General features: G+C 38.0%; 3 protein-coding genes and 1 long non-coding RNA gene across 9 annotated transcripts in view; 3 read left to right on the top strand and 1 right to left on the bottom strand.

Annotated features, from left to right (window-relative positions):
• The first annotated feature begins 3,280 nt into the window (after positions 1-3,280).
• LOC141769156 (uncharacterized) overlaps positions 3,281-27,374 on the top strand; it is a 130,017-nt gene continuing 105,923 nt past the window's right edge. The window contains exons 1-3 of one of the 2 annotated variants that reach the window (XR_012594268.1): positions 3,281-3,357; positions 3,716-3,825; positions 5,079-5,147. This is a non-coding gene — a long non-coding RNA (uncharacterized LOC141769156). Of the gene's footprint in view, positions 3,358-3,715; positions 3,826-5,078; positions 5,148-27,374 lie in introns of those variants that run through there. The other variant, XR_012594269.1, reaches the window with a different exon arrangement.
• On the top strand, positions 5,352-11,161 carry sftpbb (surfactant protein Bb). Of its 2 annotated transcripts, none has more exons than XM_074637934.1 (11): positions 5,352-5,518; positions 5,796-5,848; positions 6,885-6,959; positions 7,233-7,355; positions 7,445-7,576; positions 7,674-7,754; positions 7,836-8,019; positions 8,126-8,268; positions 8,477-8,557; positions 10,041-10,151; positions 10,615-11,161. In XM_074637934.1, exons 1-11 carry the CDS (start codon positions 5,467-5,469, stop codon positions 10,651-10,653), a joined length of 1,074 nt encoding a protein of 357 aa, XP_074494035.1. In that variant the 5' UTR covers positions 5,352-5,466; the 3' UTR covers positions 10,654-11,161. The 2 variants fall into 2 exon arrangements, with proteins under 2 accessions (XP_074494035.1, XP_074494034.1); XM_074637933.1 differs by having other exon boundaries at positions 5,353-5,518; positions 7,445-7,582.
• usp39 (ubiquitin specific peptidase 39) lies at positions 11,166-18,388 on the bottom strand. 4 transcript variants are annotated; one of them, XM_074637932.1, is made up of 13 exons: positions 18,226-18,388; positions 17,117-17,192; positions 16,927-17,021; positions 16,705-16,841; positions 16,091-16,243; positions 15,773-15,998; positions 15,576-15,650; positions 15,217-15,284; positions 14,226-14,414; positions 13,279-13,421; positions 12,372-12,507; positions 12,151-12,237; positions 11,166-11,454 (listed from the first exon to the last, which is right to left on the bottom strand). In XM_074637932.1, exons 1-13 carry the CDS (start codon positions 18,284-18,286, stop codon positions 11,401-11,403), a joined length of 1,500 nt encoding a protein of 499 aa, XP_074494033.1. In that variant the 5' UTR covers positions 18,287-18,388; the 3' UTR covers positions 11,166-11,400. The 4 variants fall into 4 exon arrangements, with proteins under 4 accessions (XP_074494033.1, XP_074494029.1, XP_074494030.1 ...); XM_074637928.1 differs by having other exon boundaries at positions 17,117-17,195; positions 18,220-18,382; XM_074637929.1 differs by having other exon boundaries at positions 18,220-18,382.
• Positions 19,955-25,677, top strand: c6h2orf68 (chromosome 6 C2orf68 homolog). Its single transcript, XM_074637935.1, has 4 exons — positions 19,955-20,172; positions 24,347-24,480; positions 24,563-24,708; positions 24,805-25,677. The coding sequence occupies exons 1-4, from the start codon at positions 20,072-20,074 to the stop codon at positions 24,925-24,927; spliced, it is 504 nt and encodes a 167-aa protein (XP_074494036.1). The 5' UTR covers positions 19,955-20,071; the 3' UTR covers positions 24,928-25,677.

Below are 27,374 nucleotides of genomic sequence, written 5' to 3'. Positions count from 1 at the left end.
CTGGATATGTGAATGAAAATGGGTTCTATGGTTACCCACGAGTCTCCCCTTTACAGACATGCCCACTCTATGATAATCACATGCAGTTTGGGGCAAGTCATAGTCAAGTCAGCACACTGACACACTGACAGCTGTTGTTGCCTGTTGGGCTGCAGTTTGCCATGTTATGATTTGAGCATATTTTTTATGCTAAATGCAGTACCTGTGAGGGTTTCTGGACAATATTTGTCATTGTTTTGTTTTGGTAATTGATATTTAAATACAAAATATATGCATACAATTGTATAAAGCAGCATATTTTCCCACTCCCATGTTGATAAGAGTATTAAATACTTGATAAATCTCCCTTTAAGGTACATTTTGAACAGATAAAAAATGGGCTAATTAATCTGCGATTAATCATAATTAAATATTATAATCGATTGACAGGCCTTGTAATTATCATAACACTTCCAATCTTGCATTAAGTATACAGTCATATTCTGAAAAAGAACTCAATGTCGCACAATTGACTGGTGTCAATCTGTTCTCTGATACCTCTTCTAGGCTCTAAAAATTATTCAAACGACACAATCTGTGTCTTCTCGACGGTAATGACCACTGAAGCTCACGGGTGAGCCGAAATATGGAAAACTGGGAGAATATATTATCTCAGAAACAACGCTAAAATACAGTAACACTTGGATTGTTTAATGATTCTGTGTTGATAAATATTTTTCATTTATCATTAAAATATACAGCAGCATCTTTTCACCTTTACAGCTACAGTATGTGTTATTGTGGAATTTGTAACTTGATGTCTTGGTGGACACTTTGTACATGTTATTGGTGGTATTTCACATGAGTCGTCCCAGCTGAAGCCTATGAGCTATGTGTGAGAAAGAATACTTTTTTCAAGTATTGTAACTGCAGTGACCAATCTGCACCAATCTGCAGAATGCAGCAGAAAGGCCTCTGGGAAACACCAAACACAGATAGGCTTCGAGCTTACTGTTTGTCCCGGCTGGATAATATTGGTTTCCATTTTGTTTTAGAATTCCGTTTAGAAATTTATTTTATATATTTTGGATCATTTTACACCAAGACTCCTCAACCAAATATGGTAAATGTTGTTCAGGGCCACAGACCAGGCTCAAGACAAAGAAATATCATGTTTTTATTGTTTTAGTTCCAACATAATATCATGTCACCTGAATGGAAGTCTGTATTAATTAAAACTCTATGTGTTCATTTATGTCAACACCCATCAGAGGTTACTGAACCTTTATGCAACGAACATTTTAATCAACCTGACAATGATGAATGGCACTGTGTAAGTTAGGGTGGAGTGCAATTAAAACATATTTGTTATATAAAGGAGTTGATGTGGTCCTGTGCCATCTGGCATGATTTGTTTCTCTGTGTTGGAATACTGAGTGCCAGGTATTTTTGGAGCTTGCTTGATTGACAGGAATGGAGTGTAAACTGAAAAAGACTTACTCAGTGATGGGCGCTACACGCTACTCACTCCAAAATTAGCTAATAGTTAGTTTAGATCAGTAAATTTCTCAGGTCATGTTTTGTTTTCTGCAAAGGTTGCGTACAGAGCCGGTCCTGACCCATGAGCCATGTAAACCATTTGCCATTGCCACACAGTCGCACCTGACACCCCAGTGCTCCTACTACAATCCTCCCTCCTTTAAAACAATTTGCTCCATCTGTTGGTCTAAGAATAAGTAGACCTATACAGAATACAATGAATAAACAAACATTTATTGAATAGAATATTTTCCATAGAATCTTAAGATATGTGAATATTAACATTATTTTTTTTATTTTAGAAAATGTAAAATGTAGAAAATAATAAAATATAACACTGAGCTTTGGCTCTGCTGCCTAAAAGGACATATTTTGCAATTACTTGAAAACAAATGAGCTGGAAATTTGGACAAAGACGCATCATTTCGCGTTATTTTTCACAAAGGACGCAGCTTCAACTCGCGTTGGTCTGAATGGGTCGACACTTTATAGGCTACTTTTTTCAGTAATTTTGCTTTTGTTTAAAGTTACTGTGAGGAACTTTTAACTGGTAATAAAACAGTGTCAATGTAACACCATCAGCAAGAAGATTGCTGATGGTCTCGTTTACTAATGTAGGTCATATAGAAGCAACAGCAATCTTCTTGCTGAGAAACACTACCACTTTTGTTCACAGGGGCCGCCAAAATTAACACAAAATGAAAGTTCCTCGCATTAACTTTAAAAGTCCAGTGTGTAGGATCTGGCTGTATCTAGCGCTGAGGTGATGACATTGCAACCAACTGAAGCCTCTCCTTTGTGCCAAGCATGTTGAGAGCTGCGGTGAGCGACAAGAAAACGAAAATGGCCCTCTGTAGTCATTTGGAGCAGAGTCAGTGCTTAAAGTGTGTGTGTACATGGGAAGAGAGTGGTGAAGCATGAGAGAGAGAGCGGCGGCTACGGCAGCGAGTAACGTTATCGATTCCGGCCCAAGCTGAAAAAGTTAACAGTGTTTAGTTTGTCTGTTCTGGGCTACTGATACCAATCACAATGTAGATATAGACGGTTCATTCTAAGGTAACGAAAACACAACAACTCTTATTTTCAGGTGATTATACACTAAAGAAAACATACTTAGTTGATTATTATTTTTGAGTGAATAATAACAAGTGGTAATTAGCCTAAATGCCCCATTGAATAACACTCTCATGAGTAACTCACATACTGTACATTTTGTTACATGCGTGTATATGACCAATCATCTGTTTCAAGCCAAGTATAAAAGTTAAACACAGCCAGGTTTGAGCACTCCTAATGACGCATTCAAATAACAGAAACACCCTTGAATATAATGCAGTGCAACAACAACAACAACATACAAACTTAATCCTCCAGAAAGTATGACTCACCGACAATTAAATAAAAGGTTTCACTCAACCCAATCTAAATTAAAATCACTTGAGCAGTGCCCGTTTGCAGGGGTTAAATTGGGATTTGTTATGTGGGGGTGGGGCTCTGTGGTTTCAACAGGAAGATTTTTGGAAAAACAAGCTCTATTTTTATGCTTTTTAATGTACTTAAGCATCTTATTTACAATCAAAGTCCATCTTAATCATTGAAAAATTTACCACAAAAACTGTTGTTTACTTTCCAGATTAATTTTGATTTGTGATGTTAAAAATATTAGTAGTTGTTAGTACTTTGTATAGTATAGAGTAGAAACAAAATACTTCACAACTTTACTGACTACAGTTGGAAAAACCTTTACTCGAGTGCTGTACTTAAGTAGTATACATGTTGTAGTACTTGAGTGTTTCTATTTTATGCTACTTTATACTTCTACTCCACAACATCTCGGAGGTAAATATTGTATTTTTGCTCTTACATTTATTTAATAACTTTAGATACTTTGCATATTCAGATTAATAAATGATGATGTATTATTATAGATTAAACTACCCAGCAGTATGTAAAGTAAAATGATCTTTATCAGATGCAAAATATAAGTGATGAACACATTAATGCATCAATAATTATAATCCAATAATATGATATATATTATTCTGAAATGTACCATTCTGCATAATGAGTACTTACATTTTTGTTGCTTTAAGTATATGTTGATGCCAATACTTTTGTACTTTCACTTTATTTTGAATGCAGCACTTTTACTTTAACAGAGTATTTTACACTGTACTATTAATATGTTTACTTAAAGGTCCAGTGTGTACGTTCTGGTGGTATCTAGTGGTGAGGAGAGGAGATTGCAACCAACTGAAGCCTCTCCTGTGTGATATAAATGTGTAGACATAAACGGCTCATTCTAAGGTAACGAAAACACAACGATTCTTATTATCAGTTGATTATACACTTGAGAAAACATACTTATTGATATTATATTCCATTTCTGTCAATAGATCCCCTTATTGTTACACATTGGTCCTTTAAGTAGAAATCTGAGTACTTCTTCCACCACTGTATGCTAACATTAGTTAAATTAAATATTAAAAGGGTTTCCTTTCACTCACACAATTTTTAGATACCGTTCATGCAATGTAGTCCTAGAGCGTACATTGTTTACCTATTCTGCCCCTTATCTTGTAACATCTCTATGCTTTGCCCGAATGCATCCATAAATCTCTTTTTGATCCGCACGTTTCTTGTGAGACTCGCGTGAACTGTGTCGTTTCATGTTGTATTCCCCCTGTGTGAAACTGCCAAATTTCACAAAAAACTCGGAGAATCGCCTTCCACCGGTTTATAAATACCTATAAGTAGTTTCCTAGTCTTTGTTGTAGCTGCTCTTCCTTTTCTTTGTGGTAGTTTCCATCATATTCTGCCTAAATCTGCATAGCTTGTGACTTTGTGGTGAGTCGCAATTTTCTCCGTTGGGCGTAGGGTAGCAAAGACGGTGAAAGGTCAACCTGCACTTGACCTGCGTGTGCACAGCTTGACACAGTTTGACAACCCCGTGATGACAGCCTTCCCTGCTTTCTTCACAAGCATTGGATAAAAGCCAGATTTAAAAAAAAAAAAAGCATCTGTCCTGCAGTGGTTTGACTTTTGAAAAGTAGAACCAATGAAAATGTGGGACATCGTCTCAATACGTGGGACGTGGGACAAGGGATAAAAATGCTGTGCAGTCCCTCATAAAGTAAGTAAGTAAAGCTTTATTTATATAGCACCTTTTGAAAAACACTGTTACAAAGTGCTTCACATTCAAGAAGAAACAAACAACGAATAAAAGCAAAAACAGACAAACACACATGTGGATGAGGCCTATAGAAAGGCTTGCCTATAGAGATGGTTTTTAGAAGCCGCTTAAAACAGTCCAGAGATTCAGCAGCTCTGATAGATTGTGGGGGAGGTGATTCCAGTGAGTTGGGGCTAAAACAGAAAAGGCCCGATCACCTTTTGTTTTGCAGTTTGAGCGGGGATGGATAAAAGGCCGAGATTAGAGGTTCGAAGTGTTCGACAGGTCGAATATGGAACAAAGAGATCAGCAGTGTAACTGGGGGCGAGGTCATGCAGTGCCTTATATGTAATTAGCAAGATCTTAAAGTTGATTCTGAATTTTACAGGGAGCCAATGGAGAGATGCCAGAACAGGGGTGATGTGAGACCAACGGCTAGTTCTGGTTAATAACCTGGTCACCCTACAATCATAAGACAAATGTATTTCATTATACAGTACTACATAGGTTAACATCTTACCCTTCTTACTCTTTTGGAAAAACACAAAAAGATTGACTTTGTTTTTTTTATCTCTACATCCTCTGTCAGTTCTCCTCTACTCGTTTTGTTTTTGCAGGACTGAACCAGCAGGTGGCAGTGATGCACCTGATACTCTGTTTGTCAACCGCCGTTAAAAAACCCACAAAGAAGAAGCAGCAGCTGCAGCAGCAGCACGGATGTTATTATAGACTAAATCATCTGCGCTTCACATCTTCGCTTTGAGCCCCCTCACACCATGTCAGCCCGCGGCTTCATCCTGCTGGTCCTCACGGTGTCTCTGAGTCCCGGTAAGATCAACATTTACCGGAAAACAACCTGAATGTCCGCATCACTGTCACCTGACTAGTCGCCATTAATTAATGCTGCTGTCAAAGATCAGGCTGGTGTTGTTGTGGGATTTATGACAATAACTTGCACTCAAAAAAACAACAAGGATGTGCATTAGATCTATTCTGAGCAGGGCTGAAATATTTAATTTGTTTTTGTACCTTTTAAAATGGTTGTTCTTTCTCTTTCTATTCCTCTGCCCATCCCTGTCTGTGTCATCTCTTTCTGTTATTAAAGGAGACTCCAGGCTCATTATAGACCCTCTATCACTCATCACACAGTCATCTCTGGTAAGCATGACTTTTATCACCGTTTTGTCAGATGTTTCAAAGACCAATATACCAATACTGTATTCATTTAAAAAAAATAATAATAATACACACACACACACACACACACACACACACACACACACACACACACAGACTTACTGTCTTTTTGCACATGTATTTGTGTTTAAAATACTGTTTTTGCCACATAGGCTACAGTCACTGGGCTTCAGCAACAAACATTTCTGCACGTTAACTCTTAAAAAAGTCCACTTAATGAGCCATCAATCAGCACAGGAAAGGAAAACAGAGACAACTCCTGCCATGTCATACTAGCTTGTGGTGAAGGAGGGTAAATAACGCTCCAAACTAATGCTATATTTTGGGGAGGAAAAGCTGGCGTGGCCATTTTCAAAGGGGTCCCTTGACCTCTGACCTCAAGATATGTGAATGTAAATGGGTTCTATGGGTACCCACGAGTCTCCCCTTTACAGACATGCCCACTTTATGATAATCACATGCAGTTTGGGGCAAGTCATAGTCAAGTCAGCACACTGACACACTGACAGCTGTTGTTGCCTGGTGGGCTGCAGTTTGCCATGTTATGGTAAGAGCATATTGTTTTATGCTAAATGCAGTACCTGTGAGGGTTTCTGGACAATATTTGTCATTGTTTAGTGTTGTTAATTGATTTCTAATAATACATATATACATACATTTGCATTAAGCAATCATATTTGCCAACTCCCATGTTAAGAGTTAATTAAATACTTGACAAATCTCCCTTTAAGGTACATTTTGAACAGATAAAAAAATGTGATTAATTTGCAATTAATCATGGACACTCATGCGATTAATCCTGATTAAATATTCTATTGATTGCAGCCCTAGTTATTATCATAACACTTCCCATCTTGCATTAAGTATACAGTCATATTCTGAAATAGACCTCAATATCGCACAATCGACTGGTGTCAATCTTGTATCTTGAATAAAATGTTGCTGATATGAATATCTTCAAGCCCAAATAAATAATCTCACTGTTTCTCCCTATCAGACATTGGATATGTGTTCAGAGTGCAGCCAGGTCATCCAGCTGTCCGCCAACATGATTTCCAGCAGAGATACCAAGGTGAGGATGTTGGTGGCTCGCTCACTGTACAGTTTCACTTCACTTTCAATTCACTTTATGCTACTGACCACATGTGTTGGGTTTGTGGAATCAGGAAACCGGCAGACACCTCGCAGCTGGGATACCTTTAATGTCTTTAAAAGTTAAACCTTAAAATGGACATTTAAAATGGAGTTAGTTATCCGTTGTAAGCACAGATTCAATGAGAGAAGAGTAGACACCTAGTAATCTTTCCACAATATAGACAACGCACTAACTACTGTGCTTTTGCAGGAGACTGTATATGAAGCGTTGCATGCTCTGTGCCAACGCCTCCCAGGAGAACGGGCATCAGAGTGCGATTCACAGGTGAAGATGTATTTGCCCAAAGTCCTACAGCAGACACCCGGTCATCTGGTGAGTTTATTTAGGCTTCTTTATAAACACGCACTAACACTTTGGTCGTCGATGATCACCTTTTAATGCAAGGTAATGTGTCTATGTAGAAACCAGGAGAGACTTGTATGGTTTTCGGACTCTGTGCCGTCCACACGGAGGAGGAACCGCTGAAACTTCCCCACCATGCCACCAATAAAGACCAATCCAGCTCTGCACTCAACTCAGCCGCCAGCGCCCACGTTAGTGTGAGAAAGCAGAACTGGATAAAATGGAAGTTGAAATGAAACTTACTTTTTATTTTCATTCTATAAATGACTTATCATATCCTCTTTCTAGGGGGAGTTCAACCCAGCTTGCACCCTGTGTTTGTATATTATCAAGAAACTGGAGACTCTGTTGCCCCAAAATATGACTGAGGTGACTCTTTTTTTCATATCACTTTGTATTACATATCCCTTGCCATACATCACATCATGTCTTCTCTCTGTTGCCCTGCAGGATGCTTTGACGAAGCTCATGGAAGAGATCTGTGATCTCATACCACATAGCTACAAGGACGAGTGTGATGATTTTGTCGAAAAATACGGCGTGCAGATAGTCGAATTCCTCTTATCGTCTGCTGCACCTCACACAATATGTACTCTTTTGCACGTCTGTTTGTTCAAAGAGCAACCTCTCCCAGGTCAGTCACACGTTTATGATGTATACATTTGAACATTGTTTGCTTATTGGTTTGACCTGAAACTCACACTTCCACCATCAAGTTTAACGCTCCGCTGATTCCCCAGAGTTGTTCCTCCCCTCGGATTGTGAGTCGTGCCGCACGCTGGCTGTGCTGAGCCGACTTCACCTGGGCGTCAACTCCACCGAAACTCAGACTTCCTCTTTCCTCCAGTCTGTGTGCGTCCATCACCCCAATGCCATCCCCAAGGTCTGACCCTCGGCTCCCGCTAACACTAAATATCCCTCAATACTCCCAACTAACAAAAATCATTCACAAATCACAACAACTAAAGAATTTATGTCCTTAAATTTTAGTTTTTCATGAAGTGATTTAATCCATTTTTAATCAGATAGAATAGGAAAATAAAATCTTTGTCACTTTGCATTAAAGTAAGCAACTCTCTTGCTCTTTTCAGTGCGAGGCTTTCACCAGAATCTACGGCTCCCGACTGCAGAAGGTTTTGGGAAACCAGATGGACCTTCCACATGCGTGTGAGGTAAGAATGAACTCTTTTACAATGACCGGTCTCACTGGAGGGACAGAGAGGATACTTTTATATTCACAAGTCTTCACACAGTATTACAGATCCACAGGAGGATTTGTCCGCAGGAAATGGTGGAGCAGTCATGCTGCGAGTGGGTCTACACGCCTTCACCGGGGCTGAAATTAGTGCACTGACCAATCTCTGAACCCATCGGCTATCGGTCTGACGACGGATAAGCCTCTTGGCGCAAGGGGCTATGTTTCTGGGGTTCTACAGCGGATATCCAGGCCAAGAATTCCTTTTCTGTGCACAGCTCATTGTTTACAGTCCGATAAGCAACTTGAGACGAGAGACTGGGGACGGAGTTGAGAGACTAAGTGTACAACTGGATTATTTCACAAGTAGCCAGTTTACAAGCTAATTTAAATCCAATACAAATCTAAATCATCGTCGGACGCAGTGGCGGCCGGCCAATAGAGGGCCACGGGGCCTGGCCCCACCCACCTTGAGCCACCAAAAAAAAAAAAAAAAAATTATAAAATTATTAATTATAAAAATTATAAAAATTCTAAAAATTGTCAATATGTGTGTTTTTGACCTATGGAATATACCCGTAATATTTGTAAAATAGGATAACTGCGCCAAATATCTGCTTTCCTCCTTGAACTCTCTGCTAGTGCACCTCTCAGCTGCTCTGCTGCACGTGCACTTTCTGGGGCCAAATGGATTTGGCCCAAGGAAGGCGGGTCTAATAAGCAGTACAGCCAATCACTGATTAAAGATATATGATTACAAGCATGAATGACATACAATTCATCCAATCAGCGCCGTAAAAAAGACTTCCGGGAGGGCCAAACTGATTTGGCCCATGGTGTGCGCGCGCACGTTCACGTGTGTCTCTCTCTGTTCTCGTCAGGGCTCATGTCAGTTCTCGCGTGATCTTGTCTTCTCGTCTCTCGCTTCTCTCCACTTCTCTTCTCTCACAGCCCATTTCCTTTATAAATGATCTGTCGTATGTTATATTAACATACTGAATTGTATGAATAAGATGTCCTTATGTCAGTGTTGGAATAAATGATAAAAATGTAACTGCAAAGTAGTAATGCGTTTTTGATACCTTTTTTTGCATTGAATCGTACTAGGATGTTTGTTGAAATTGATTGGCCCTACCCAAAAAAAAATCCACCAGCCGCCACTGGTCGGACGATAGCCGGTTGGTTCCCAGAATTGTTTTCGTCCAATGCGTTCCGAATATCTGGCTTTCCACACGGACTGTTTACCTGCATTCAACCAAATCCTGCTCAAACATGATTGGTCAATACCACTCGGACTACAAACGGAAACAAATTACGCCTACAGATTCGACATGTGAATACAGAATCTGTTTATAGAGATTGGCATGAATTTTACCATCATTTGCAGTCACAGTGTAGCCACTTGAACACATATTCAAAGGTTAATTTTCTCGTGATCTTTTGTCCCATCTTTCCCGCAGAGAGCTGATCTGTGCGTTGCCTCGAAGAAGTTGGAGCCGCTGGGAAAGAATCGTTGCACTTGGGGACCGACCTACTGGTGCAGAGACATTCAAACTGCTCAGCTGTGTGGTGTAAGTTAAATAAAGAATATTACATTGTACAACATGCATTATGTTTTTCAATGAAACCGTCTTTTGGCATCTGCAGCAACGGTGACCCGAATTATCACACATCCTGAGAAGGATATTTCATTTTAGCCGACTGATTCAGGATTGTTTTCTATGTTTAGTTGATGAATAAGTAGTACTATATTTATAGTAATCAGGCGATCCAACTACCAGGGTCTGCATGGAGAGTCAAGATACTCTCTTTGCAGCGAGCATGATTGGAATGAGGTTTTTGACGGTTTTGCCAAAATTTACATAATTATGTCAATCGAGAAATGTTGAAAAATGTGAAATTGGTTGAAAGGACACAATTTAAGCACACATGGGTCTCTTCTCCCCTATGCTGATCTGCAGACTACTTGAAAAAATGTGATTTTGTGATTAATTCAATTTGTGTTTCACATCCTATTTCTGTTTTTATCTGCAGAACCAGGCCTTCTGTAAGAAGTACATGTGGAAGCACTGAACCAAACTGCTGGCCTGTGTGCACAAAAATAACTAATTTCTTTTTACAGATGTATTGCACTGATCAACTCTTTAAAATTTTATAAATGTATTGCACTGAGCAACTTTTTTTTTTTTGCTTTTTGGGGATCTTATCCAGCTCATATGCTATTTCAGTCAATGGGCCATAAATATTAATTTGTTTGCACTAAGTGTCACAAGACTGAGGCTGGTATTCAGTCTGAAACATCAGTTTCTGCAGTAACAGTTTTGTGAACAGTATATTCTATAGATTGCTATATATGTATGTCATTATGAATGTGGAAACTGCAAAAAACGTTCATTACATAGGATGATCTCTCTGTATGTATTAAAGACTATATGGACGGCTGACTAATCAACATAGCTGATGCTTCCGTTATCTTGTTGCTGTTCTATGATCCATGCTGCAAATAACCACATACATATGACTCGTAAAACAAAATGAAAATCAAAAGCTTTGGCATTAAAATTCAACATACAGAAAGAAACACGTGTCCTGGAGTTTGTTTATTTGGAAACTTCCATATAGTAAAAACACAGTGAAAAAAACATGGGAGTCATTTACATTTATTTGCTATTTTGTGGGTATGAAGAAAAAGTCCTGATGCTCCTTTGCCACACATTTCTATATTCCGTTGTTATTTTTTTAATCACTTAAATACCCAGTTCATGTCCAAAATGGTGACGGAACTTCTGGCCATTCACTCTGAGGGAAATGCTTGCTCGCTTACACCCCCGTGTGGTTGTTTGTGTCATCGTCACCCTCTTGTCTCTTCCAGATCTAAGAGAGAGAAAAAAAGTTATGTTCAAAGATTATTTTTTTACTTAATGATTTAAAACTGCAATCCGGTATGAAAAAAAAGATTTCAACCGATAGTGAACCTCCTCTAATAATCTGTCCTAATTATCTGTATCATTAACTTTTACAATTTTACCAAGAAATTACAAGGATTCAGTCCTCCAATAAATACATTTATTAGCAAAAATCAGCACTGAAACACCAGATTACTTAAATTCTCTTCAGCAGCTCCTCATGGTCTGGTTCTTCATTTGATAGTAATGTAGTCACTGTATATTTACATTACTCTTTTATATGAATATCTTTACATAAAGGCCATCACACAACAGTTAAATTCATCTATGCAAGGCACAAAAATTATTTAAAGCTTTTATATAATGTTTTTATGCATCTATGATTGGAAAGGATGCATGTTGAAAAGTGTAATACTGTTTTATTTATTTCTTTTTATATGTATCGCTACTATTATTCCCAAGCAAGTTCAGAAGCTGCAACTGTCTGTTGTACTGTAGCTTTGCCTTTACAAAAAAAAAATATACGAGTGTGATATGAGTGCCATCAGATGAAAGGTGATGCATTTTTTATGTCCCTTCATGTTGCACAGAAACGAATGGATCCAAGCCTCTGCAATATTTACATTTTCCAACATGCACAGAATGAGTGGGAGCTTGGACTTGCCTGGATGTAGGCCTCTGACAGCGTAATCATCTGGGGGAGAATGTCCGTCACTTGTAGGTCCTGCATCTCATACCACTTCCCAGTTCCCTGATTAAACACAAGTAGAGATTATTTGAATATATAATAACACTGGCCTGGTCAAATCATAACATGATGCATTTTTAGGTTGTTTGTACCAACGCCACCAGAAATCATTTCAGAAATATCTGGCTGCAACCTACATGATGCAGAACGTGTATTCTGTACGCTCCCTCAGTGGGTTTCCCATCGTGCACTACGTTGGCAACGAGGTCGTACGTCGTGTGTTTCTCTGTAACTTGAGCTTCTTCTGTCAAGTACTCACGAAGGTCTACATTCCTGTTGAAGCAAATACAAAGAGACAACATGAACAAGTGCATATTCATACGCAGGACAAATTACACACAACCTTGGCATCACTTCTCACAACAGTTACATTATACAACTAGAATGGCACTCGGAGAGCGCAGACCTTCGCCCCCCTCTCAGTTCATCGTCCACATGTATTTTTATTTATGTTGAGATCAGCTGTACGTAACAGAGGATCGTAAAACCCTTCATTCTAACTGGACAGAAACAAAATAAAACTCCCCTAAAACGTCGTCGATAGTCTTTCCAATAATCACCAAGTGTGCTTTGGTCAAACTCAACTGTAATTTCACAGTAAGTTCCCTCCCACCCCCAGCTCTCTCTCTGTCTCTCTCTCTGAAGGAAGAAGGCGGGGTCACGCATCATCAGTTACACTGCGCATGTGTTATACCCAGATTAATGTTCTGGCTGATCGTAATGCTTAAAACAATTCCTGAATCCGGACCATGATCCGGATCGCCACCAAAATCTAATGGATTGTTCATTGTGCCACAACCCACCCCTCCAAAAATGTCATTCAAATCCAAAGCGGACTTTTGGAGTAATCTGCCAAACGGACAAACCAACGGCGGTGAAAACATAACCTCCTTCCTAGGCCTTCGGCCTTGGCGGAGGTAATAATAATAATAATAACAACAACGATCATTCTTTACAATTATCAACATGCATTTCATGGTTCTGTCAGGCGCTTCATAGATCAATGCAACATATTTTGTGTTACGGTATAGGAACTGCACTTACGTGATGGGGAAGTTGACAATTGTGGGGTTCTTTTCCACAAAGAAGTTGTTCTTGGTGAATCTTTTGATGCAAAAGACGAGGTACGGAGGCAGTTTGGTCAGCTGGAACCTTTTGAGAAAATTCTCTTTGTAGGTTTTGTACTCCTGAATGTAAATGAGACGGGAAAGCATGCACAGGTGCTCAATTAAAACTGTTGTCATTTGCTGGTAGTTGTCAGAAGTTAGTATTTCTTTTAAAGAAGATAGTAACTGTGGTCACCATCTTTTACAGCACACGTTTGAAAGTCTGCCTTTTGAAGAAAAACTTCATTCATTCTTCATTGAACACAACCAGTTGTGGGATAATGTTATAAACCAAACCACTGGTAAAAAAAAAAACCTGATTTAACGTGGCATGGTTCTCCGGGAAAATATGCTAACTTGTCAAGAAGCTTCTTTTGCTTCCTGTATCTGTTGTTCGGAGGGGATGGTACCTTGTCAAGAACAGACTTTCAAGATCTCAAAGATCTTACCATACATGAAAGCAGCCGGGCAATGTAGTAAAATTGGGGTTGCTCGGCAGAGGAAACATTGCTACCCAAACTGACAGCGCACAGAAACGGGGAATCGATCAGTAGAACAGCAAATTGAGGAGAACAGGCATGTGCCCAGTCATATTATCACCTCTGTTAAACTGTGTGGGAAATGTGAAATAATGCATTATGTAAAATTGTGTTATTTTTCTGGGTTTGCATTTGTCCAAAGTAGTTGTTGCCCCACCATTTTTTCCATCTAAAAAAAGCCGCTGGGTGTGAATATTTAAAAATATAATCATCCCGTTTTGGGCTAAAAAAAATCTTCATCAACACTAAAGCTTTTCTGTTGAGATTACAGCATTGCAACATTGATTTAAGTCTTTTTTCCTCACTTTTATCTTGTTTTGCACGTTATATTTAAGACAAGTTGTACCTTCTCTGTGTTGCCATTGAACTTGCCCAGGATGTTGAAGAGAGGAACCTGCGGGATAATGAGCTGCTCCTTCTCATCCTTGTAGAGTGGAGCTGTTGGGAGGTCGAGGGTTAGAAACAGGAAGGTGGACTCAGACATCTGCTCCTGGTACTCATCTGTCACAAGCAATGCCTCTTTCTCCTCCGGTGTCTGAAAAATAGAAAAAAAAGAAGATTTGGATTCTGTTAAAGGACTAGTAAAATCGTGTCTTCACAGGGATTCAACTGAAATAGTGACACAGTAAACCATTCATCGTCTGTGAGCAAAGTTAGATTTAAAGGCATCTGGAAATAGAGAATATTCTTTCTGCCCTTTGCACATCTTCAGTCACTTTAGACTATTTCTAGTCCTCCTCGTGTTGCATTTCATGACCAAGTATTTAACATTAGCCGTGTTTCCATTCATTGTCAAGCAAATTTTCAGCAAACTTTTGAAATTTCACAATTTTTTGAAACTGTGAATTAGGCGCATTTTCAGGAACTGGTTTGGAGCGAATAAATTCGGCTACAACGTAATTTGGTTAGAAGTTGTCACTATAGGCTACACATGGCTGTAAACCGCCAGTAAAAAGAGTAGAAGAAGTAGAGGTCGTGAACCCGTGTTGCACCGAAATCTGTAACCACCGAATTCTGTGACCTCAGAGGAGCCAGTAACATGAGGTCACCATTTCTGACGGCTGAAAATGTGGCCCCACTCACTGTACCCATCTTTTGAAAAAGTTTTAAGTAACATATGTTAAATAATGTGCAAAAAAATCAGCTTAGACTTAACCTTCATTTTGACAAGAAAATCAATTCAGAAGGAAAAGGAGCCTTACTGAATCCATCACTATCTACAAAACTGGCCAGATAATTCAAAAATATTTATGAATAAACCTCAGTTATTCTATTATTAAAATCATTTATATTCCAGATGTCAATTAATGAATTCATAACACAAGCAGGGAACTCACTAAATCTGGGTGTGGAAGTTTCTTGGAGAAGATCCGCATGGAGCCTTGAAAAGCTTTTGTAATGCTTGCTATGGGAGCAGAAAGACAAATGAGGACAGAGGTTAATTCACATTTTTCTAACAAACAATAATATATGAAACATTTGACATGTTAAAATTAAATTAAATCAACCCTAGAGAAACAAAAAAATGCAATATTCACATTTGATATAAAACTGTATCCCTGTTTTTTCTTTGTCTCTGACACATTTACCATTAACTTAACAAATACCTGTGTGAATATCACATTAAGGACTTAATTTGCATATATTATGACCTAACAATTTGGGATCAAACCCCTTTCATTCTCCTCCTACTCACATGTTTTTTTCTTGGTGCCTCCAAGGGCACCATGCAGAGCATTCAAGAACCACGTCATGAAGTCCACAGCATCTCCTGCAGAAGAGGAAACAATCAATCAGCATCACAACCCAGTCTCCATAGAGCAGCATGTGTTAAAGCCTATTTGAGATCTGCAGTACGTAGCATAGTACAGTTTCTAGCAACCAAATCATTACCTTGCTTGGTAATTTGGAAGTTCTTCTTGCTGCATAGCACAACAGCCTGCAGCATCTCATGTGGTGACACATGAGCCTTGAAGTTTCTCGGATTCCAAAGTTTGCGCATCAGCTCACCAAACCTCTGCACCAAGAGGAACATGATGTCCCCCGGCGGCCTGCGGATTCCAATGTAGTTTTCCTCCTCCAGGAAGTAGTTTCGCAACGGTGGAACATTGGAAAAAGCCTAAGTAGAAGGGGCACACGTGAAATGGCTGGGATTGTTTAAAACCTTCATGACCAAGTCCAGAGAAGGTCCACTGTAGCAGTTATTCATACCTGTAAAACCACATTGGCGTAGTCGTTGGCTTTGATGTTGTTGAGCCCTACGATGCCTGGTAGGTAGGTTGTACCATCATAGGCTCGGTACAGTTTACCCTGCTTGTCCAACCCGCCAATGTGCTGCTTGGTGAAAGTTGGTTTCAGCACATACTGTAGAAAAAGTGAGAAAGTGTCAACATATTACTAACACAAAAGTAGAGTTTGTACAGTACAGTACTTTTGATGCAGCACCTCAATATTGACAATGTGAAACTGAGTATGACCCTTGGTAGTTTCAAACAATATCTAACTTATGCTGTCAGAGCATGATGCTGTCTGAGACAAAGAACATTAACATTGTATGACTTGACTGTGGTGCAATCTTTAAAACCAAGATCAGATGCCATTTAAGATTCTGATACTGTACATCTCAACAACCCCTAAATATAATGCATACAGTAACACAATATCAATATTATAGTGATTATTTACCTGTCAGCTCTACCCAAAACAACATTTAGTGTGCTTTTTTGTAAAAGGAGGATGCTGAACATGAAAATGAATGAAACATTTGCTATCAAAAGTATAATTAATGACATGCCATCGGCCTGTAACACCATGACTTAACTTACCGTGATATCTTCTAGTGAAGAGTCAATGATCTCGTAGTTGTCTGGCAGACAGTAAAACTTGAGTGTGTGCAGATTCAGGAACACATGATGGGTAAACTGCACACTGTGAGTGTAAGCATGGGACTTCAGTCCTCTACCTACAAGAGGAAATCATGTGTAAATCAGTCCAAGCACACAACAAGGTGTTTGATCCCTGGGTTAAATGTCAGCTCATTCACCTACCTTGAAAGTATTTCCCACATATAAGGCAGGCGTAGACATTGATGTGGGAGAGAGAGATGGAGCAGAGTTTCTCGAAGTCAAAGTCCAGCACACTCCTGGTGGATAAACAGACAATCAGCTGTAGAGCTATAGAGGAGGACAGGGCTAACTTGCATTTAGCACTAACATTACCTGTGCATATTCAACTTGCCTGTTTATGGTGTCAAGGTAAGGACAGTGGCGGCTTCTTCTGTCTTCTAGTGCACGTCCTCGGCCTATTTTGGCTGCTACTGCGACATGAAGTGAAACAAAACGATCAGTGTGTTAACTTACATAGACAGCCTTCTATCACCTGAAGAATATAGCAAGAATTAGAGGACTGATGTCTCAGCAGGATTTGGAAAAACTAGTCCATGCATTTATCTTCAGCCGACTTGACTACTGTAACAGTGTCTTTACTGGTCTTCCTAAAAAAAATGGATCAGACAGCTGCAGTTGATTCAGAACCTGCTGCTGCTAGAGTCCTCACTAAGACCAAGAAAGTGGATCACATCAGTCCAGTTCTGAGGTCTCTACACTGGCTCCCCTTCTCTCTCAGAGAATTGATTTCAAAATACTCCTGCTGGTTTACAAAGCACTAAATGGTTTAGGGCCAAAATACATTTCTGATCTTCTGCTATGTTATGAACCATCCAGACCTCTCAGGTCATCTGGATCAGGTCTGCTTAGTGTCCCCAGAGCCACAACTAATCATGCAGAAGTTCAGTTTTTATGCACCAAATATCTGCAACAAGCTCCCAGAAACCTGCAGGACCATCCATCTGGCTATTAAACCAGATAATGATCTTATATACTGAACTAGAGCTTGTGTTATAATCTATTTTAGGTTCTATACTAGCTTTTATTTTTAGCTTGTTTTTATTTTCTAATCTTTAATGTTTTTATAACTGTTTTAATGATGTCTTAATGTTCTTGAATGTTTATGTAAAGCACTTTGAGTAGCCCTGTTGCTGAAACGTGCTCTACACATAAAGCTGCCTTGCCTTGAATCAGTTGAATGTCAGCTAGCTAAACATGCTAGCTGACCTAGCATTGACTGTTAGGTTGATATTTTTACTTTGAGTGAATTTGAAGGTCGGTACATTAGTTTAACTCAGTTATAATGACACTGTAGTGCTACTTGTTGACCTGCATGTGTGTAACTGGACTGAACCAAGCATAACAATCTAACAAACTTTTACCTAGCCTCTAGTAGCATCAGTTAGCATCAGTTAGCTTCATGCTAAACGTAGCATAAACGTAAACAAACGTTACCTCTACCTTCGCTGTCCTCCTCGTCCTCCACTTCAGCCTCTCTCTCTCGCTTCAGAGAAACCATCATAGCAGTTCTCTTTGTGAGCTTTAATGTCAAAACAACCGAGAAGACAGAACTTTATGTGGAAGAGATGAATGAAGCACCGTGCGCCTCCAGACTCACGGTGGTGCGCAACTCCAAAATAGTAGATTAAAAACTAACCCGGAGTTTGTGTCTGCTCGTTTGTCACGAGCATCGTTTGTTGTATGTTGACACAGATGACCTCAGGTGAAGCAGAGAAATAGAGATGGAGAAATACTTAGCAAAGTATTGGAATGGAATAAAAATGTGCTTCTACTGGATGAAGATGTAAAGAGGCAAATATGTGAAATTAAAACACACATTTGACATTTCTTATCAGTGCTTTTATTTATTTGTTTTAAATTCTCAACTACAACGAGACAAGCCTGCGAAATGTCATTGTACCGGAGTATAATGACAATAAAGATCATTCTGATTCTGACAAAAAGACACCGTTGCTTCCACATGAAGTTATAGACTACAGCTGCCTGACATGATTTCACATTCACTACACATACTGTTATACTGACAGTCAACCGAACCAGAGATGATTACAGTCCACTTCAGGTCAGCCCATCTGATTTAAATTCACACACAGATACCTATGTAATAACTTGCTGATTTTGTGAAAGCATAACCTGGTATATTTAATTATGATATATTGCGGGTTGTATTGCATGTGCATATTGTATATTATAAATTGTAAATTACAAATAATAATTTGCGCATATAAGAAAAGATAACAAATAGTCAATATGATGAAAGGTTATATTATAAGTAATGAATTGGTATTGTGATTAAGTTGATTTATAAGTAATGAATTGGTATTCTGGATTGATAACAAATTTATATTTTGATAAGGATAATTATATCAGTAATTCATTTATATTTCTGTATGACAAAGATTAAAGGTAATAATTATAGTTAGAATAATTATAAATAATAATAATTATAGTTAGACAAATTTAGGAAAATGTAATTACAGTATATGTATGGCTCAATAAGGAAGCTGGTTAATAATTAATAATTGACTTATGGAGAAGGTGTGGGATTAAATAAATGTATTCTTCTTCTCACTCCTTTTCGAATATGTAAATCAAGGCATCAAGTGTTGACAAATTATTTTTATTATGCTTTTCATTGTATGTGAATACTACTTGTTTCTGACTGTCCACTTATTCTTTATTTTTTATTTTATTTTTTGTATTCTATATGTTCGAAATAAATTTTGAAATTAAATGAAATGTATCATTAAAATATTAGTTAGTGTATGCAAGAAGAAACTGTAAGAGATCTAAAGTGATTTAATTGATTTTTTGGTAATTACATGGCCTGTTTAATCACCAGAAAACAATAATTAATTTATGTGTGTGTGTAATCTGTTTATTTAGATGTTTTTAGTAAATGTAAATATAGATATATTGACAATTTATTATTAATATGCTTTTCATTGTATGTATTTACTACTTGTTTCTGACTGTCCACTTGTTGGTATGATCATTCTTTTTCTTTCTTTATTTCTTTTATTTTTTTTGTATTCTACATGTTCGAAATACATTTTTAAATGAAATTTGTGTAAAATTCCCTGCTGGGTGTGTTTAAAGAAATGTTCTCTTTAAAAGAAACTGTATTTTCTATTATTATAAATGTGTAAACTCCGGGAGCGTTATATTTGGACAACAACTTACCCAAACATTAGCTGGTAGCATGTAGCTCTTTGTCAGTGTGTCCAGACTTTGTTGACATCATTAACTCACAAATACTGTCACCGTGTTGGCACTGTTTGTTGAAATGGATATTTTAGGAGACGATGAGCTGAAATACAAACGTAGCGGCCGCTTGGACATGAGCCACGGCTTCCTGCACCACATCCGGAGGAACCAGATTGCTAGGTGATCTCCTCTAACACCATGCTAACAGCTAGCATGCTAGCTAGTATCACAATATCTAGAGATGCGACCTCACATGTTTGATAAGAGTTGATCTGATGGGGAAGGGAGCTGCAGTAGTAGGGCAGTTAATGAGTTATACAGCTGCGTTTACTTCTCAATATGTGTATTGTACATAAATAAAGGTCGCACAGGCCCAAAGGCCAAAGTTAGCCTGGAGGTAAAACAACAACCTGCTTATTGCTACAACAACAACAATCTGTGTTGCCCACTGTTATCAGTCTCCTCTGCACTATATTCACTTTTAAACAGTCTCTTCTGCACTATATTCACTTTTAACAGTCTCTTCTGCACTATATTCACTTTTAACAGTCTCTTCTGCACTATATTCACTTTTAACAGTCTCTTCTGCACTATATTCACTTTTAACAGTCTCTTCTGCACTATATTCACTTTTAACAGTCTCTTCTGCACTATATTCACTTTTAACAGTCTCTTCTGCACTATATTCACTGTTATCAGTCTCTTCTGCACTATATTCACTGTTATCAGTCTCCTCTGCACTATATTCACTTTTAACAGTCTCTTCTGCACTATATTCACTTTTAACAGTCTCCTCTGCACTATATTCACTTTTAACAGTCTCTTCTGCACTATATTCACTTTTAACAGTCTCTTCTGCACTATATTCACTTTTAACAGTCTCTTCTGCACTATATTCACTGTTATCAGTCTCTTCTGCACTATATTCACTGTTATCAGTCTCTTCTGCACTATATTCACTTTTAACAGTCTCTTCTGCACTATACTCACTGTTATCAGTCTCTTCTGCACTATACTCACTTTTAACAGTCTCTTCTGCACTATATTCACTTTTAACAGTCTCTTCTGCACTATATTCACTGTTATCAGTCTCTTCTGCACTATATTCACTTTTAACAGTCTCTTCTGCACTATACTCACTTTTAACAGTCTCTTCTGCACTATATTCACTGTTATCAGTCTCTTCTGCACTATATTCACTGTTATCAGTCTCTTCTGCACTATATTCACTTTTAACAGTCTCTTCTGCACTATACTCACTTTTAACAGTCTCTTCTGCACTATATTCACTGTTATCAGTCTCTTCTGCACTATACTCACTTTTAATAGTCGTATCACAGCTGTTACCCTGCACTATATTCACTTTTAACAGCACTATATTCACTTTTTAACAGTGTCTTCTGCACTATATTCACTTTTAACAGTCTCTTCTGCACTATATTCACTTTTAACCGTATTTTCTGCACTATACTCACTTTTAACAGTCTCTTCTGCACTATATTCACTTTTAACTGTCTCTTCTGCACTATATTCACTTTTAACAGTCTCTTCTGCACTATATTCACTTTTAACCGTCTCTTCTGCACTATATTCACTTTTAACCGTCTCTTCTGCACTATATTCACTTTTAATAGTCTCTTCTGCACTATATTCACTTTTATCGGTCTCTTCTGCACTATATTCACTTTTAACAGTCTCTTCTGCACTATATTCACTTTTAACCGTCTCTTCTGCACTATATTCACTTTTAAGTCTCTTCTGCACTATATTCACTTTTAACAGTCTCTTCTGCACTATATTCACTTTTAATAGTCATATCACAACTGTTACCCTGCACTATATTTACTTTTAACAGCACTATACTCACTTTTAACCGTCTCTTCTGCACTATATTCACTTTTAACCGTCTCTTCTGCACTATATTCACTTTTAATAGTCCTGTATCACAGCTGTTACCCTGCACTATATTCACTTTTAACAGTTTTCTTCATCTTGTATTTTTATATCTTGTATATTTTTTTGTACTTTGTACTTTGCACTACTAACTTATTTACTGCCTTTTTACTAACATGTTTTGCACTGTGGAACTGTGATGCTGGAAACTTGAATTTCCAAAACGTTACTATCTATCTATCAGATGTGAGTTAGTGTTAACTATCAAAAAACAGACCCTAACCCTCTTCTGCACTATATTCACTGTTATCAGTCTCTTCTGCACTATATTCACTTTTAACAGCCTCTTCTGCACTATACTCACTGTTATCAGTCTCTTCTGCACTATACTCACTTTTAACAGTCTCTTCTGCACTATATTCACTTTTAACAGTCTCTTCTGCACTATATTCACTGTTATCAGTCTCTTCTGCACTATATTCACTTTTAACAGTCTCTTCTGCACTATACTCACTTTTAACAGTCTCTTCTGCACTATATTCACTGTTATCAGTCTCTTCTGCACTATATTCACTGTTATCAGTCTCTTCTGCACTATATTCACTTTTAACAGTCTCTTCTGCACTATATTCACTGTTATCAGTCTCTTCTGCACTATATTCACTTTTAACAGTCTCTTCTGCACTATATTCACTGTTATCAGTCTCTTCTGCACTATATTCACTTTTAACAGTCTCTTCTGCACTATATTCACTGTTATCAGTCTCTTCTGCACTATATTCACTTTTAACAGTCTCTTCTGCACTATACTCACTTTTAACAGTCTCTTCTGCACTATATTCACTGTTATCAGTCTCTTCTGCACTATATTCACTGTTATCAGTCTCCTCTGCACTATATTCACTTTTAACAGTCTCTTCTGCACTATACTCACTTTTAACAGTCTCTTCTGCACTATATTCACTGTTATCAGTCTCTTCTGCACTATACTCACTTTTAATAGTCGTATCACAGCTGTTACCCTGCACTATATTCACTTTTAACAGCACTATATTCACTTTTTAACAGTGTCTTCTGCACTATATTCACTTTTAACAGTCTCTTCTGCACTATATTCACTTTTAACCGTATTTTCTGCACTATACTCACTTTTAACAGTCTCTTCTGCACTATATTCACTTTTAACTGTCTCTTCTGCACTATATTCACTTTTAACAGTCTCTTCTGCACTATATTCACTTTTAACCGTCTCTTCTGCACTATATTCACTTTTAACCGTCTCTTCTGCACTATATTCACTTTTAATAGTCTCTTCTGCACTATATTCACTTTTATCGGTCTCTTCTGCACTATATTCACTTTTAACAGTCTCTTCTGCACTATATTCACTTTTAACCGTCTCTTCTGCACTATATTCACTTTTAAGTCTCTTCTGCACTATATTCACTTTTAACAGTCTCTTCTGCACTATATTCACTTTTAATAGTCATATCACAACTGTTACCCTGCACTATATTTACTTTTAACAGCACTATACTCACTTTTAACCGTCTCTTCTGCACTATATTCACTTTTAATAGTCCTGTATCACAGCTGTTACCCTGCACTATATTCACTTTTAACAGTTTTCTTCATCTTGTATTTTTATATCTTGTATATTTTTTTGTACTTTGTACTTTGCACTACTAACTTATTTACTGCCTTTTTACTAACATGTTTTGCACTGTGGAACTGTGATGCTGGAAACTTGAATTTCCAAAACGTTACTATCTATCTATCAGATGTGAGTTAGTGTTAACTATCAAAAAACAGGTTGTTCTTCAGACAGTACCTCCATGAGATACATTGATGGATAAATAAAAAGTACAAAGCACATTTTTACCTCATATTCTGGTGTTAAACACTGATATTTCTTTCTAAACTGGGAGCATTGTAACAACAGAGAAATAATTGACCAAACACAAGTTTACGAACTTTTTTTTCCCAGTTTATATTTGTTATCTCTACTCGTTGATTGTGTCCCATTTTTAGGTCAGCTTATGTAATGTATGACCTAAAGACTGAATGAAACATTTGCCTTGTTGCTAACCATTGACACACAGCATAGCTATGTGGAGACCAGAATGCATTTGTTTCTGAAAGGTATTCCACTAAAGCAAATACATGACTATACTTTTTTGATGGTTGAAAAAGAAAAGAGTTGGAGTGAAGAAAGTTGCGCACAGCCTTGGACTTATTAATATAGTTTGTAGAACAGTTTTTTGTTTGTTTTAGGGAGACATGATTGCAATTTATAATCCTTATGCAAACTACAGTAAAACAAGAACATTACCTTATTTCTGTTGTTTAACTAACTAAGTTAGAAGATCATAGATATGCTGCATTGCATGTTTTTGAAACGCATATGGTATATATTACATTTTCAAGCAATAACAAAATGTTAATTTAATGTCTCTTCAAGAGATGACTATGATAGAGAGGTGAAGCAAGCTAAAGAGGTGAAGCAAGCCAAAGAGCTTCAGCGGCGGAGGAACACCACGACCCCTAGACGACCCCGTCGACCTGATATCCAAGTGTACCATCCTCGACGCAGACGTAAGTTTGATGCACTTTGCTGTTATGCTTTTGCCAACAGTAAATCCAATAAAGAGACTGTATTTGTGTGCTCATTTTCCAGATGGATCAGAGCCAGGGGCTGGTGCTGAAGCTGAAGAGTCTAATGAGAGTGGGTCGAGCACAGAGACGGAGTGCCATGGTACTGAACTCTTCTGGCTCGACTATCAGGCGGACTCGGGTACCATTACCTCATTCCTTGTGCACAAGGTTAATGCAGATCTTTTTCACTGATATTTCTGTCTCTGATCTATTTTACTTTGCTTTGGTCTTAATACCCTCCTGCTCTCTCTTCTCTTTCTAAAGGAGGATAAGCCTGAGGTGGTGGTGGAACGTGTCACAGAGAAGAACATCCTGGATTCAGCCATGAGGGCAGCTCTACAGGCTCGAATTCGAAAGGAAATTGACAAAAGACGAGACAAACGCTGAATGTAGATTATGAGGACAGATTGGCTACAGGCAAAGAGGAGCAATACTTTCTTTGCAGTTCTGCACTCCTTCAAAGCATTAATGCTGTTGACCGTGTTGGGGGCGTAATGAAGACTCTGGGATCATGCACAGTGACAGTCTGCAGAGATCCAACTCCGTGACCCACAATCAATCCGTCTTCTGTCTTTAAAGGAGAAAGAACAGCACTTATCAAAGACAGTGTGGTCGGGAGTTTACTGTCAGGTTCATGTTTACTACATTTTACTCACCTTGGATTGTTACCTCATACCCTCATTCATAACTTCAAGGACACTTTGTACACCTTCAAGTTGACTGGACCTATAAAACGATGTTGCTTTGTAACCGTTAAATTCAGAAAGGAGAAGGTACTCTTTGACAGAGAGCCTTCCTCCTCTGCAGAACATGTCCTGTGTTTCTTGTGTTTACAAAGATCTAGTTTTTATAAACAAGATTGTTTTTTGGGGTAAAATGCTGTGAACGGAACATCAGTCTATCAGCAAGTCTATGTTTAGAAATGTGAGAATGTAGTTTTGTTTCTTTTTAAGCGTTTAGTGGACGTAGCCATGATAATGTGTTTGTGTGGCAACTGTTTCATTGTTTTCAGTATTCTAATTTATTTTGGATTTTTGAAATACTTTTATTTTTGATACTGTAATTTTTTGAGTACACAACTCTTTACGTATAAAAAAAAAGACATATATATATAAAAGCCATTTATTACTGTCCAAATGTGTCTGTGCACTTATGGAATTGAACAGCCATAAAATGTGAATGTTTTTTAGTGTCTTGATATGTTGTAAAAACACTCATCTCATTTGATCATTTCTATCTAGGGTTGCACAATTAATCCAAATTTGATCAAAATCGCAATATGGCTTACTGCAATTTTCAAATCGCAGGAGGCGCAATATTTTTTAAAGGCAAAGTGTGTGTCAAAATACCATTTTAGATTAAATATCGTGCTGCAGAGATGTCCTGGCCTATACAGCATATTCTACAGACTTAAGAAAACATCTCTGTTTGGTACAGATCCCCGCAAACATCACACTATAATTATTTTAATATGTTTTTCAATGAAAATGAGGATGATGATGTAAAAATGATCATTCCCTCTACTATCGCAAATTATATCGCAATTGCAGTAAAAAAAATCACAATTTGATATTTTATCAAAATCATTCAGCCCTACTTCTATCCTGAAATATGGATTGGTGGAAATACATATAGTATTGGGGTTAGAACAAAATACGGTATCAATTTCTGTTGACTGATAGAAGTGTTTCACATCATGTGCTCAGCAGGTGGCAGTATGAATCAGCGCTTCAAATCTGCAGGGCTACCTCCTGTGTGTCACAACTTTTGTTTTAATCATAAGTGAAATTAGACTTTTTTGTCCATAAGTAGTGCATAGTAACAGTGTGTTCTAATTTTAAGGACAAATGGCCAAACTGTCCTTTTCTATACACAAGACATAAAGAGTTGTTCATTCTGAAGTGTCACATAGCCACAATATCGAGAACTGCAACCACACAATTTTTTTTTTATACAAGTCGATCTGATGGTGAAGGAAAGCTAAGTAGTAGAGTAGTTAATGACTTATACAGCTTCTTTTACACTCAAAATTAAAATATAAATAAAAGGTTGCATAGGCCTATTGGCCAAAATTATCCTTGGTTTCATACACTGCAGGCAAAACAACATACTGCTTATTGCAAAAAAAATAAAAATTCCAGATTAGTCATGGAGTGAATCAGTGTTGCACACTGTTATCAGATGTAAGTTATTGTTAGTAACACTGTGTTGTCATTTTAAAGACAAATGTCATTTTCTATACGCAACACATTATCAGTTACTGTCAATCATTCTGAAATGTCACTTTTTCTTCTGTGGCCGAGGACGCTTAAGGCACTACTTGTTGAACTTGCACCACTTTTGACTCAAAAAGGCAGAAAGAAACTGGAGAACTAAACCTTGGAAACCAGTTTTGGTATCAACCATTGTTTCATTTCTTTTACCACCCTCCAACCTGGTGGATTACCTTTTTTGTTGCTAACCTGTTTTACCTGCTGGGACCAACCCAAGAAGTTAAAACCCGCCAGGGCAGGTTAAATGTATTGCTGTCAAATCAAACAGATAAATGGCAGACAAATTCTTCCCATCCCCATGATGAAAAGTGGAAACACAAAGTCCCACTAACATCCCCAGGCTGTGGAAAAAAGTTGACATTTGGACAGAGCAGCTGTTGATCCCCACCATAGCAGGAGATTAATTCATTGTTTTCATTAATGCATGAAAATATGCAAACTTCATTCTGTGACCACATGGTTGGGCCAAGTCTCCACAGTTATGCAAAGCCTTGTCAAGGAGGAGCGGCCTCTGCTCTGCTATTGGTGGAGCGGACACACTCCCCTGTAGATAGTGAACGC

The sequence above is a fragment of the Sebastes fasciatus genome, chromosome 6, assembly GCF_043250625.1.
Source record: "Sebastes fasciatus isolate fSebFas1 chromosome 6, fSebFas1.pri, whole genome shotgun sequence".
In the NCBI taxonomy this organism is placed as follows: Eukaryota; Metazoa; Chordata; class Actinopteri; order Perciformes; family Sebastidae; genus Sebastes; species Sebastes fasciatus.
This window is presented reverse-complemented; position numbering and strand designations above follow the sequence as displayed.

What these genes read in the sequence shown, in the direction of transcription:
- sftpbb (XM_074637933.1), top strand. Translation starts at nt 5,467, where the DNA reads ATGTCAGCCCGCGGCTTCATCCTGCTGGTCCTCACGGTGTCTCTGAGT. An exon ending in TTTCCAGCAGAGATACCAAG is followed by an intron (nt 6,960 to 7,232) that starts GTGAGGATGTTG and finishes GTGCTTTTGCAG; the next exon opens with GAGACTGTATATGAAGCGTT. An exon ending in ACCTTCCACATGCGTGTGAG is followed by an intron (nt 8,558 to 10,040) that starts GTAAGAATGAAC and finishes TCTTTCCCGCAG; the next exon opens with AGAGCTGATCTGTGCGTTGC.
- usp39 (XM_074637928.1), bottom strand. Translation starts at nt 18,286, where the DNA reads ATGATGGTTTCTCTGAAGCGAGAGAGAGAGGCTGAAGTGGAGGACGAG. An exon ending in TACCTTGACACCATAAACAG is followed by an intron (nt 17,022 to 17,116) that starts GCAAGTTGAATA and finishes TTTATCCACCAG; the next exon opens with GAGTGTGCTGGACTTTGACT. An exon ending in ATGTGGGAAATACTTTCAAG is followed by an intron (nt 16,842 to 16,926) that starts GTAGGTGAATGA and finishes TTCCTCTTGTAG; the next exon opens with GTAGAGGACTGAAGTCCCAT.
- c6h2orf68 (XM_074637935.1), top strand. Translation starts at nt 20,072, where the DNA reads ATGGATATTTTAGGAGACGATGAGCTGAAATACAAACGTAGCGGCCGC. An exon ending in CGGAGGAACCAGATTGCTAG is followed by an intron (nt 20,173 to 24,346) that starts GTGATCTCCTCT and finishes TGTCTCTTCAAG; the next exon opens with AGATGACTATGATAGAGAGG. An exon ending in GTACCATCCTCGACGCAGAC is followed by an intron (nt 24,481 to 24,562) that starts GTAAGTTTGATG and finishes CTCATTTTCCAG; the next exon opens with ATGGATCAGAGCCAGGGGCT.